The 13,642-nt window shown below is 41.4% G+C and overlaps 1 protein-coding gene across 4 annotated transcripts; it reads left to right on the top strand.

Moving 5' to 3' along the window:
* The first annotated feature begins 7,857 nt into the window (after positions 1 to 7,857).
* On the top strand, positions 7,858 to 12,089 carry LOC146670675 (uncharacterized). Of its 4 annotated transcripts, none has more exons than XR_014911823.1 (3): positions 7,858 to 8,057; positions 8,710 to 8,782; positions 11,614 to 12,089. XR_014911823.1 is itself a non-coding variant. In XM_085407706.1 (2 exons), the coding sequence occupies exon 1, from the start codon at positions 9,021 to 9,023 to the stop codon at positions 10,233 to 10,235; it is 1,215 nt and encodes a 404-aa protein (XP_085263832.1). In that variant the 5' UTR covers positions 8,789 to 9,020; the 3' UTR covers positions 10,236 to 11,369; positions 11,614 to 12,089. The 4 variants fall into 4 exon arrangements, 1 of the variants encoding a protein (XP_085263832.1); XR_014911824.1 differs by lacking the exon at positions 7,858 to 8,057 and adding an exon at positions 8,069 to 8,193; XR_014911825.1 differs by lacking the exon at positions 7,858 to 8,057 and adding an exon at positions 8,257 to 8,395.
* The last annotated feature ends 1,553 nt before the right edge of the window (positions 12,090 to 13,642 follow it).

The following is a 13,642-nucleotide window of genomic DNA, read 5'->3' as shown; positions in this document are numbered from 1 at the left end:
CATTACGTATCGGTATCAGTCAGATACTGACCTAAATTACTGGATCTGATATCGGAGAGGAATAAAAAATGTAATCGATCCATTAAATATGACAAAAGCACCTCCCAGTATGCGTCTCGTGATAGAGCGGCTGTGGCGTGCGAGACCTGTCGGCGGTCTGGCTGAGCATTTACAGCAGCTACGTGCTTCCAAAAACTGATTCCCAATGTTTCCGTGTATTTTTTATGTGTAATATCTTTACGTATGTTGGTAAATAGACTTCGGTGAACAGCGTTTACAGAGAGGTTATATATAGAATTAACAAATTATCTGTTTTTCAAGTATCTTTACAACTCTGTGTTACTTACATTATAACCACTCCGGTCCTTTGTCCCCACTTAAAATATTTTACAGAACTATTGTAATATTTGCTGCTGTGCTCTTGGCCAACTTACTCTGACAAAAGACATTTTAATGTTAATTAGATTTTTTTAACTGCATAAATAAAGGTTATATAAAAGTCACTGCCATAAACTGATTGTGGCTTCCACCGTGTTACACGAATGTTGTTTGTGGCTCCAGATGACTTTATGTCGTCCATGAGGGAAGCATTTGACATGTGTTTCACATATTATAGCCCAACAAGTTACTTTTAAATACCAGCAATCAGTTTTTGGCAGACAGTCACTTTCATCCCAGAGAAGTAAAGCAACAGCAGCATCTTTAAGCTTGAAAAGCTGTTAGAATGTATCTAATATTACTTTCTACACCAGGATCCTTTTCTACGGAGCTGATGTAACTGTGCAGGGGGGCAGGTAGGGCATGAAAGGGGGCACAGATAATTACTTTTCATTCTAATTTTCATGTCGAGCTTTTAATAAATAATTATCTGAATCTTAAAACGGAAGTTTTCATCTGATGTAAAATGTATAGAAGTCCATCACTGTATATAGTAACTGTTAAGTCTAATATACCCCAGTAAGCTGTAGTACTTTTTCCTTTGGGAACCGTCTGTGCAGTCTGCAGTTCTGCTGAAGGAAGATGTTGAATCTGTTTAATTACTGTAGAAAAATAATTGATTTCTGTGCATTTTTTTTAACATGTGCATTAAATTAAGGTTGATTATGTCGATTAAGCATCACGAGGTGGGGGGTGGTTCCCTATTAATTTTTTGCTCAGAGTGTGCAAGCCTGTTAGTTAGGTTGCTTAATATTTCCACTAAGTAAAACACCAGAATAGGGAGGATGCTGCAGGTTTACGTTTGTTAGATTGATCAGTTTTGCTGATCTGTGACATATTTTGGCTGCAGTGTATTTCTTGCATACAGGTTTAACAGAATAGCTTTAGTTTAGTTTTTTAAACTTGAGTATGAACTTATACAAAATGCAGCAAGATATAAAAAAAACTGTTTTATTGATTATAAAATGCTCTATATCGGATTCATATCAGTATCGGTAGATATCCAAATTCATGATATCGGTATCGGACATAAAAAAGAGGTATCGTGCCATCTCCAATCTGTGTACATAATTGTGTGTCTGATGCAGAGTTGTGCGTGTGTGTAAACAGAAAAGCAGGATCACTTCAGCTCCTGTATGTGCGTCACACACTTTGCCTTGTTTGTCATCTCCTCCTCACGGTGAGTGTTCAGCAGGAGGCTCCTTAATGAGGTTGCCTGCCACATCGATCAGGCCTGGCTTCAATCCCCGAAAAGATCTAGCTGTCAAATTATCTTCCAGCAGCATGGCCTCACCTCGCAGCTACAGTAACACAGCACATGTAAGTATGTGGAAATGAAAGCATCAATCCAGGCGGGACGCCTCTGTTCCTGAGGGGTGACCTTCCTGGAGCTCTGAATGACGCTGAGACGGCGAGGAGGCAGACCGTAAAGTCTGAACGGACCAGGACGAAGAAAGAAGCAATAAAAAAGAGGCTTTTTTCTATTTGCATGAATTTTAATAACAGTCTGCTTTTTTGTCATGTGGGAGGAAGTTAATATCACCTTCAGCTCAGTCATACTGCAGTAAAAATAGGACGGTGAAATGTGTTTGCTCTGAATTTCTGCCACTGCAGAAACCAGCAGGTGTCCAGAGGTTGCTGGTGCAACACCCTCCACCTCACAAGCAAGCACCTAAAAGACATCAGCTGTTCACTGACAGAGTTTGGAGGTTGGAAAGCTGCAGACAGCTGAGACTGAAGAAGACACCTGGAGGATGAAACGTTTCTCCCTCTGAGAACGACCAGATACACAGAATCAACTTCCACGTGTACGCAAACACAGAATTAGGTTCAGACTCTTTCTTTGCTGTCACTTAACACAACAGGCAGACAATACCAACAGGTACGGCACATTTATCTTTATGTCTGTACTGATGCAGAGAAATAACAACATCATCACAAATGTTGGATTCTGACAGAAAAAGAAAGACTGAGCTCTGATCCAGAATCTTCTGATGATTTTGGGGTTTTGCTCCTGTTGTGATTTCATGTTTCTAATGTTCACACGATCATTGTGTCTCCAGCTTTCCCTTGTCTGGTTTCCGCTTTGTGTTATTTTGCTAAATATTTCTCCAAGTGCGTTTCCTGTCTTTGTCTTTTCTCCAATTACCTGAAAGCTTTCCACCTGTGTCTCATTCAGTTAGCATTTATGCAAAGAAAGTAGCCGTTGGTGTGCTGACAGTGTCCTTCCTAAACCCCCTCCTCTCTAACCTGGAGCTGCATGCATCTGTAGAGTCGTTGCATCGAATTCTTCACGGAAGCATCCTTGAAACTTAAAGTTAAACCTTGATTCATGCAGCTTCACCCTTTGACTCATTTTCTGTTTCCAGCAACGTTTGCATCAGTAAAGAGCTCTTTATGATTCCTGCTGCAGAAACTCTCCTCTCTCACTGACGCCTGCTGTTTGATTCTTTTACCTGCTCGAGCTTTGTGACGATTCTGTGTGTTTGATTTATTTCTGCCGGCTTTTCTGGTTTTGGACTGTTTTGATTGTGTCATTGAGCCATATCGTGTCGCATTGGGCCAAGACCAAGCTTGATTCTTGTGGGTTAGCTAATCAGGATGTGCCCATCTCTATCTATTTCCATTCTTGAGCAGCTTTGGATGATGTATAGTTGGAAATAATCCTTCTTTGTCTGATCCTGGGCCTCAGCTTGGCTCCTCAGTCCGCCCTCTCTCTGAAACAAGCTGTTTTCCGGTGTTTTGGTGTAATAGAGGTGTAATTGGACACTAATCATAGATCAGCGTAGTTTGGTGTCGTGTTTCCTCTTGCAGTGTTTGTTGCGTCACTGTTTCCCTCAGTCTGGCCTGTGACACACATGTATGACACATTTCACGGCTCCATCAGCCACGTTTGCTGCTCGTCTTGCAGGAATGTGCTCTCCGGGAGTTTGCTGTCTCTCCCCTCTTACATGATGCATGATTTGATTGTTCTGTTTCCACCCTGCAGCTTGAAAATGTGTTTTTTTTCCCTGCTTGTTCTGCTTGGGGACGCTGGATGGCTTGTTTGCACAAATAACCCCATTTAGTGTTAAATTAATACAGCGTCAGAATCAGAGAGCACATTTGGAGGCGTCTGAGCAGCTGCACTTAGTCACCGCTGCACATAAATAAAGGAGATGCAAATGGTCTCGTCAGATGTGACAGAGCCATAAAGCTCTGAATAATCGCACCCAGCACTTGGTGACGTTTCTGTGCTCTCAGGAATCCAAACCTGTCCACGTTCTGTCTTCACCACGTCCAGCAGCTGCGTGCTTGGCGTACCTCGTGGATGATGTGCATCGCTCCATCCTGAAGGCGACTGAACAGGAACACAGCGAAACTTTCCAGAGGGCCCGTGATTTGCTCTCGGGCGACTTGGGCTGAACTTGAACTTTGATGGGACACAGGCAGAGTTTTCAAAGAGTACTTTTTATTCCTGCTGAAATGGTGCTCGGGTTATTTGTGCAGTGAAATTAGCCTCCACAGGAACGTGACTGCTAATCACAACGAGGTCCTTCACCTGACGGGCTAATCCGGGTTTTTGGATTTGGTCCGTCACCATAAATCCAGATGTTTGACATCCACCTGCAGTGTGCTTCCACCCACCACACCAGGTCTCGCTACCATCTCGTAAACCTTCCCTTTCACTCTTGTTACAAATCCTCCCTCGTCTCCACCCACTCCGCCCTGCCTGCACTCTCTTATTCACCTCTCTTGTGTTGCTTTGGATGGTTGATTCCAGGTATTTAAGCTCATCCACCTTCGCTAGCTTTACCCCCATCCTGAACCCACCTGCCACTCCTGCTGCACACCCCACCACTGTCTCTCTGTCCTCATACACCTGCACCACCCTCACATACTCCTCTGCTCCTCATGCACCGTTTCTCTCGTGGCCATCATTGTGAACCCAACTGATCTGGTATGGAAATCTCATTCTGGATGATCTGCCTGTTGAATCTGGCAAACTCTCCCCATTTATCTGGGATTCTGCTGCACATGAGCTGATGGCATTATTCTATTATTGCCACCAGTCTGAGAAAGTTTAAATTGAGTTTTTCCCCATTAAGTGTTGGCTGCCCTGCAGATTGACTGGCATATTAATCTGAAAGCTATTTGTATTCCTATTTGCTCAAAAAGAAAAACAAATGAATTAAAGGAAAAAGTCTTCAGCAGCAAAGAGAACGAATCAGCTCTGACGCAAATCACACACCCTCGAAACAAAACCAATCGTCTGTGTTCCAATTAGGAGAAGAAACGATTTGCCGCGCGGCCCCAGAGGAAAGCAACATGATTACGTTCATCATTTTAATTATGCATCATTTAGCCTCAGCAACAAGCTGCGTTACCCTAAGTGCTCTGGGAACAAACATGTGTATTATTGCTGTATCTGAACCAGAGATCTCTGGTTGTTCTTTGAAATGTCAGCGTAAAGGTCAGCGCTCATACGTTCTCCTCGTGTTTCTCCACAGGGCACGAAGAGGCTGAGTCTGAGGGGAAAATCAAATAACACGTTATTAATACGAGGCTTGTGCAGCTTTAAGTGGAGCAAACACTGAAGCGCTTTGCAAACTTTTTTTTCCTGCTTTGTTTTAAAGTCTTTTTTTACACGATCTGTTTGTAATCGGAGCCTCTGATTCGTGGATAATCTGCCCCTTTTTTCCATTTTAGTAACATAGTTTGTAGTGATGGTTAAAGTTATTAAGATGGAAGTTTGGAGGCGTTTGGGTGCGGTCAGTGAGGGTGAGTTGGTTGGTTAGATAAAGAGTGGGTGGAGTCTTACAAAAGACAATGCAATAAGATGACGTTACTAGAAAAGCAGAGACATGATGGAAAGGTCTTTTTATTTTTATGATAGTGAAGGTTACCATGAAAATGTGTTCATTTCCTGTGAGCTGGTGAGGGACGCAAAGGTACAGGTGTGGAATCAGATTTTCAACATGGAGGACGGTGATGGGTGGAGAGTGACGGTGTGCTGGGCGGGACGTTAATGAGAGGAAGACAAAGTCCCAGAGAATTCACTCAGAGAGGCTAAACTGCTCACAAACTCTGCATTAATGACACGAGCAGACGGAGCCGAGCCAATCAGGTGAGCCGTACGCTGCTGAAGATGGTTCCTCCAACAGAACTGAAGGAGAGCCCAGAAACACCCCTGCAGGAGGTTTCTGAGGCGCCAGGTCTTTAACTTCTCTCACTCTGATATTAATTCACAAAAACAGCCACATCGAGCTGCTTTACTCTGACGGATAAATCCCTGTGAGTCCGCTGCTGCCTGCAGAGGACAGAGGAAAGGAGATAAAGTAGGACATAAGTGCTGATGTATGGATCTGGGCCACCGGCTCAGAAAAGTCCTGCTGCAAACGGCAAACAAAAGAAAAGAGGGTAAAATGCAAAGATTGGGCTCCTAGTTTAAACAGCAACTCTGTCATCCTGCCCTCTAGTGGCAGCAGGAGTCATGACAGAAGAAGAGTGGGAGACGTTTCCGTGATCAGCTCCTCTCAGTAAAGATATGAGGAAGCGAGGAGGAAAGGAGCATCCTTTGGTGAGAAATCTTTTCTTCTCATCCAAACATCCAAAGTGCTGCACAGCTGGATCACAGCTCAGGTTGGGCCGCTAGACAGACTGATGGGTCGGTCGGTAGGTAGATGATAGACAAATGGTTTAATCCCTCTGCTAGTTTACAAGAGGGATTAAACCAAAGAAAAGATGAAGTTAGTTAAAAAGAGTAAAAGTAAGACTGGCATTATGCAAGAGAATATAAACTAAGAGTTTATATCAACTTTAACATTATTTCATTATTATTTCTTTTTCATTCTCATGTGCTTAACTGTTAAATGGCCCTTTGTCTGAAAGAGTCAGCCTCCCAAAAATCAAGGAGCCCTGGTATTGATAAAGGAGGTGAGCTTGGCTCCTCTCTTGCTGTGTCGCCTCCTCACAGAGCTGACGTAGCTCCACTGTGTGGGAGCAGGCTGTGCGTGTGCAGGTGGAGTAAGGAGATGGAGGTTTTTTGGGGGGTGATGGTCGACTCGTCTTCTCACACAAACATCCACATTCATTCACTCAGATGTTTCCACAGTGCATTGAAATGCGGGGTGCACAAAGCGGGCCAGCGCATGAATTTAAATGTCAAGTGCACTTGAGCGGGCAGCTGGCTCTGCACATTTGTGCTGCGCTCTCTTTGCTAGATGCTGATTTGTATGTGGAGGTGCAGACAGCCTCCTGTCCCTCCTCACTTGTTTCTGTTTCTGTGCCTCTTTCACCTCATTTATTTTTCTCAACCTTCCTTCCAATTTGCAGCTCCGCTGGAAGCCGTGCATCGAAGGTAGAGTTTATTTCTGCAGACCGGTGTGACATTTCATGTCTCAGAGGCAGCAAAATATCCTACGTGAGGGACACACGGGGGTACAATTAGAATGGCATGCACAGTTCCGCCTCTGTCAGTGCGCCCCAGGGCGGCTGTGACTACAACGTAGCTGCCATCACCAGTGTGTGAATGTGTGTGTGGATGTGTGGATGACTGGATGTGTAAAGCGCTTTGAGGTCCTTTGGGACGAGTAAAGCGCTATATAAATACAGGCCATTTAAATGCAAATAATTAAATACGTTTGTTTGAACCAGTTAAAGCACCACTGAGACTCCAGTCTGCTGTTGGGTCCGACGCTCACTTTGAGTCAGACTGAGCTAAAAAAGAGTCCAATTTTCTTTCAGCTCCAATAAAATGATTCATGTTCTCCAGGTGCTGCAGTAAACTTTCATGCCCAGCATCTGTGGAAAAGAGGACTTCTGAGGTCCAGCAGTGAGATGCTGGCAGTGTTTGTCCTGGTTTGTCCTCAAACAGAAACAAACCTGCTGACGGGAGTAAAGTCGCGACGCCGAGGAGCTTCCACCGAACTTTATCACGAAGGAGAACGCGCGAACATGCGTTACACCATCTCACTCTGAACTTCTCACAGACTTTCAGAGCTGAAGCATCTAGTCAGCAGGCAGAGGTACACCTACAGGCTCCACCCACACTAACCAGCAGGCTCGTTTGGCAGCACCGCTGTGACATAAATGATGATGGAAAACGATGTTTGCTGTTGTAAGATCAGGCTTCAGCGCTGCAGCTGCGTTTTCCTCCTGAGCTGTGTTTCAGTTTCACACCAGAGTCTGTCTGATGTCCAACAGCAGCTCTCGTGTTTTTCAGTTTTCCTGACATCATGATTTTACTGCCTCTGAGCTCAGAGCAGCATCTTTACTGTCTTTTAAAAGTCTTTGAACCTTTTTGATGGGCACACTCAAAAAAATGAACTCAGCCTATCTCTGCTTTTACTAAAGTAGATTTTGTTGTTTGTTCTTAATAAACTCGATTTTGCAAAAATTCTTAAAGTGTTTGTGCAAATTTAATGAAATGTTGTTACTTTTTGTTGTTACACAAAGTCATTGAACTGTGTCAACGTAACATTGTTGAGTAAATTCACAGGTTTGTCCCTCTGCACATACTGCTGCGTGCAGAGCCCGCCTAAGTAAGGGCCAATGCGCATGCGCACCACCCTCTTTCTCAAGCTTGCTTTTTCTTCGCCATGTGGACTGGTTCAGCCGCATTTTTGTCCAAAAATCAGGTAAGAAGTCATTTTTCTTGTAAAGCCCGTCTACATATATATGTTCACACGTCAGTTAATGTCGCAAGTGCTACTAAGAAAAGAGTACAGGCAGGGTTTTGCCCGGTAAAGGTTTGCTAACGTGGACTTGCTGCACGTGAGTTTCCAAATGATTTTGGAGGGGACTCCATTGCAATAGCAAAGCTCTGTTTTCAGCCCAAATGTAGTGTAGCGCTAGCGTCGGTACAGGCAGCGCATTCGGTCCGGCACGCACTTTCGCGCCGAGTTTATACTCGGACGCCTGACTGCGTTGCACTTTAGCCAACAACAGTGGAGAAGCGCTCCTTGCTAGCAGACAGGTTAGGGTGTATTTTCTGTCTAATATTTCAGCTTACGTTTTGATGTAGCTTGCAGAAAGCATTTAGTAAGCTGGTGTAAGATGAACTGCATTAATGTTGTACAATGTCCATGGGATTTCTCACTCGACTTTTAATGTCAGATTACACACACATTTACACAATATGCAGTGGTGATGATGTAGATCAATAAATTCATTGTTGTAGCATACAATATTAAAAATAAAACTGATTAATATGAAACATTAACAATGTGCAAATTATTTAGTTTTTTCAGGGACAGTGTAATGAAAATGTCTTTTGTGCTTCTCCCCCAGATACGTTGATGTGGCAGTGCAAATTGTGCAAAAAAGTGGTGTCATCACGAGCTCTGTTATTAAAACACTACAGGTTAGTTCATAGTAGACAGCAGTATCCATGTGCCTATTCTGATTGTGTCTGTGTTTTCAAAACATGGAATGCTCTACATAGCCACTTAAGCAGATCACATACCCAAAGAACTCTAGACAAGTCTGTGAGTTTGGCAACATTTAACTGCCATTTGTGTTCCTGCTGCAACATAGCTTCAGAGCAGGAGTATTTTTCTCACATTAACAACCATCTAAAATGTAACGAGACTGTGCATTGCATGTTTGAGGGTTGTTCTTTCAAAACAAATATCTATGGTACATTCAAGTCTCATCGAAATAGGAAACACAATCCTTATACCTTAAAAGACTTTAAAATCGGTATTGCTAACACTATTGTAGGCCAAACATCAGCTGATGACAGTACAGACACTATTGTAGAAGAGGACATAAGTGCAAATATTGATCACGATACAACTACAAGTGAGACTGAAGATTTGGCAAATGTAATAGAACTTAATTTTGCATCTCTTTTACTTAAGTTGGAAAACTATTTTCATGTTCCCAGCATAGCAATTGACGAGTTGCTTTCAGAATTGCACTACCTGATAAGCTGTGCATCAGTGCCTTTGACAAATCAAGTAATTGTAGACATACTCAAGAATCATAACCTTTGTCTAGACCAGCCTGTTATTGAAGAACTGACAAAGGCAGTTTCTTTTAACCCTTTGTTAAAAGCCATAGAAAAGGACGGCACACTTGCCACTGCCTTCAAACGCAGACAGTATTACAGAAAACATTTTGAAGTAATTGATCCAATTGAATACATTCTCGATTCCCAAAGCAAGAGGACCTTTCAGTATATTCCTATTCTAAAATCATTACAGCAGATATTTAAACAAGAAAACATACTGAACAAATTTGTCACTAGCCACAATCAGAATCCTTTTGTAAATAAGGAAAAGTATACATCATATAAAGATGGTCTACATTTTCCAAATAATGAGTTTTTCTCAGGCGGTGAACTAAGAATCTCTATTTGTCTTTATGTTGATGATTTCGAAATTTGCAATCCATTGGGGACATCACGGAAAAAGCATAAACTTTGCTCAGTTTACTGGATTTTAGGTAACTTGCCACCAGGTAGTCATTCATCCCTCTCTTCTATTTATTTGGCTCTCTTGTGCAAAAGTGAGGACCTTAGGACCTTTGGCTATCCAAAAATATTTGAGCCACTTTTGCAAGACCTTGTCATTTTAGAGCAGCAGGGAGTGTTCATTGACAATTTAGGGGTCAACTTTAAAGGCACTGTCCAATATGTAGTGGCAGACAGCCTCGGAGCTCATGGATTGGCCGGTTTTGTGGAAAGTTTTTCTGGAGATTACTTTTGCAGGTTTTGTACTGCTACACGCTCAGAGATTGAATCAAAAGCTACAAATAGTGACTTTTCTCTGAGAACTGAGGAGCTCCATCGTGTACATAGCAACTGCACGTGAGACAGGGGTAGCTTGTTGTGGTGTGAAAAGCTCGTGTGTCTTGGCAGACAGTCTGTCTTTCTTCAAGGTCACTGCAGGATTCCCCCCTGATCTTGCACATGACCTTTTTGAAGGTATTGTGCCTTTTGAGATAGCTGAGTGCCTTCGAATACTAATAGGCAAGAAGTACATCACTTTTGAAAATCTAAATAGACTTGTTCAGTCATTTCCCTACAAAGGAGGGGATCAGACTAATCGCCCTCAGAAATTGCCTCACAATTTTCTTAGTAAAAAAACTGTTGGTGGCAATGCACATGAAAATTGGTGTTTACTAAGACTTCTGCCACTTATTATTGGACAACACATACCTGAAAACGAACCAGCTTGGGGACTTCTACTAGATTTGAAGGATATTGTTGAGCTTGTTGTGTGTCCTGTTCATAACAGTGACTCAGTTGCATACCTGGAGAGTAAGATTTTAGACCACCATCAAAGGTACAAAGAAGTATGCCCAGATAGAAGACCATTGCCAAAACATCACTTTCTGGCTCATTATCCCTCAATAATTCGCCATTTTGGTCCACTTGCCTTATTATGGACAATCAGATTCGAGGCAAAGCACACATTTTTTAAAAAAGTTGCTAGACACACAAACTGCTTCAAAAACATAACCCTGTCTTTGTCAACCAAACACCAGCTCATGATTGGCCATTACATGCATTCATCAGGCTGTAGCAAAGCCACTTTTGAGGTTTCACGAGTCTCGGCAGTCCCAGTAGAACTTCTCAAACGTGAAATTGCACATTGTCTTGCTGAAAAGTACCCTGACACAGCTGTAGTTAGCCTTGCCCAGAGTGTGTCTGTTGCGGGCATCTACTACAGGAAGGGCATGTTAATAGTACATGGATCACTGGGGGGTCTGCCAGAGTTTGCTGAAATCCTGCAGATGTGTATTTTGGCAGATTCGTTGGTGTTTATAGTAAAAAAAACTGAGCTCGTGGTACACTGAACACTATGGATCCTTCAAAATTGACCCATCTCCAAAGGAAATTTCTCTTGTTGCACATGAGGATCTGGTGGATTGTTATCCACTTTGTGACTACCAAGTCGGAGCTTCTCGCATGGTTACATTAAAGAGATACATACACTGTTCAGGTAATTTTAATGTCCATGTTGCCGATTTAATTTTTGTGCTGTATAGCAGTTCTTCTCAAAGTTTGGTTCTTAAAAATAGTTGGACCAGAACTTAAATCTACTCGGATATGTTTCAAGCCTTGTAAAAATACTAGAAAAAAAATTGTGCTGCAAAATTCTGAATACCACTAAAAAAATTAACTGAAAGTTAACTGAAAATGTCTTTAAAGTTTAGCTAAGTCAAATTTGCTTTTATGTTTTACAGAACGACACAGTTGCAATGAGAAGAGTGTGTACGCTGAAAGGACTTGCAGTCTACCTCAATGAAGATCCGAACAGCTTGATCAAAGAAGACAAGTTGGTTAGCACTTCACTGATCTTTGAAGTAAAATATTGTTTTATGCACAAAGTATTTAGTTAAAGTTGTAACAAGTTGTCTGCATTGATTGCACTTTGTGTTAAGCTACGGCTCTACAGTCTTTTCGGTCTGTCAACAAGTATTTAATATGCACTGAATGTGCTTAGTAAAGACAGGACTTTGTTGGATCATTTTTTAAATCATTTTAGTTTGACGACAAGTTGGTTAGCACTTTATACTGATCTACATTTTCTGCACAAAATATTCACTTGGAATTTGTAACAAGTTGCATTGATTGCACTTTGTGTTAAGCTGTTGTGCTTGGAAAAAAGTATTTTATATGCACTGAATGTGCTTATTAAAGGCAGGATTGTGTTTGATAATTTGGGTGCTGTCTTCATTTCTTCCTAAAAGATCTCCCTAAGATTTACTTAAAAATGTTATGTCAAGTGGTTCCACATAACTGCTTTAAGTAACTTTTAAGAAACTTTGCTATTTTGTATGGAAGTAACCAGTGTAAATGATTTATTTGTAATTGTATTGAATAGAAATTACTTAACATTTTTATGTAATTCAAAAGCAACAAAGTTATGTAGCAGCTACATAACAGTTTTACAAAGATATTACCTAACCAGGTTATGTCCTTCTAAAGCAGAAAAGTTATGTACCAGCTAAGTAACAGTATTACAAAGATATTGCCTAAACAAGTTATGTATGCTTAAAGCAACAAAGATAAGTATCAGCTAAGCATTGCAATTAAGTTACATTTAGCCAATACACTTACGTAAATCTAACTTAACAGTATTGAGTTCAAACTAAGTAACAACATTTCTTAAAAGTTACTTAAAGCAGTTGTGTGGAACCACTTGACATAACTTTTTTAAGTAAATCTAATGTTTTATTTTTTTGAGTGCAGCAGTGTTAGTTTGACTCGTATCAATGCTGCCTTTTCTTTCTGTGGAGCACTTTGACTTCGTTTGGTATTATTATAAATATTATTGGCTAAACTTCACCGCTCGCTCTGATCCTTACTCGACTGTTTCCTGGTTTGTTGTTGTCCTCGTTCAGAGATGTGCACACAGTGTGAGGTTTGTGTGTGTTTGTCAGAGGTGGGACCAAGTCATTGTTTTGCAAGTCTCAAGTAAGTCTCAAGTCTTTATCCTCAAGTCTCAAGTCAAGTCTCAAGTAATGTCAGGCAAGTCAGAGTCGAGTCTCAAGTCACTGGTGTAAAAGTCCGAGTCAAGTCACAAGTCTGAAACTTTGAATTTCAAGTCCTTTCGAGTCTTTAAAAAAAACAAACGAAAAAATAATGTTGCAGTTATGCTAAATGTAAATATTAGACCATGTAATTTTAAAATCTGTGTTTTTCTCAACACATGACAAAATAGTGAACTTAGAAAATATACACAAATTGTGAAATTGCACCTCTTTAAAATGCAGCTCAATTAAACTTAGCTCCAAGAATAATTTTCACCGACAGTTCTGAGATAAGCTGCATGTTATTCTTGGATGCGGTTGTAGGACCAGCTTTAAAATCGCATGACAAAAATATCATACACATTAAAAAAAACTGTATCACCAACGTAGCCTGGACAACATTTGCTAGTTAGATGAAGTCAGCTATCTCATCGTAGCATATTTATATGCATATTTATAATCATACGGTTCTTGGAGTGAGTGCATACACTCATGAAGTTTAGTAACTTCCGGTCACTGCAACAAGCCCAGGTACAGTTTACCGACAGATGGGTGCAGGACCTTGAAACGCACCGTGTAGAACGAAAGACCATCGTACGTATCATAAGTTTACCAGTCTCACAAATCGTCTTCATAAATACACATTCGTTAACCATTTATTAATAGGACCTTTGAGCTCAACGGTAATTAATTAGTAGTGGAAATAATTTCTGGTAGCATCACAGAAATGTAGCAGTGA

The sequence above is a fragment of the Rhamphochromis longiceps genome, linkage group LG5 (genome assembly GCF_057381845.1).
Source record: "Rhamphochromis longiceps isolate RC_006_pf linkage group LG5, R_longiceps_female_GT1.1, whole genome shotgun sequence".
NCBI lineage: Eukaryota > Metazoa > Chordata > Actinopteri > Cichliformes > Cichlidae > Rhamphochromis > Rhamphochromis longiceps.
The sequence above is the reverse complement of the archived record's forward strand: the minus strand, read 5'-3'. Positions and strand labels throughout refer to the sequence as shown.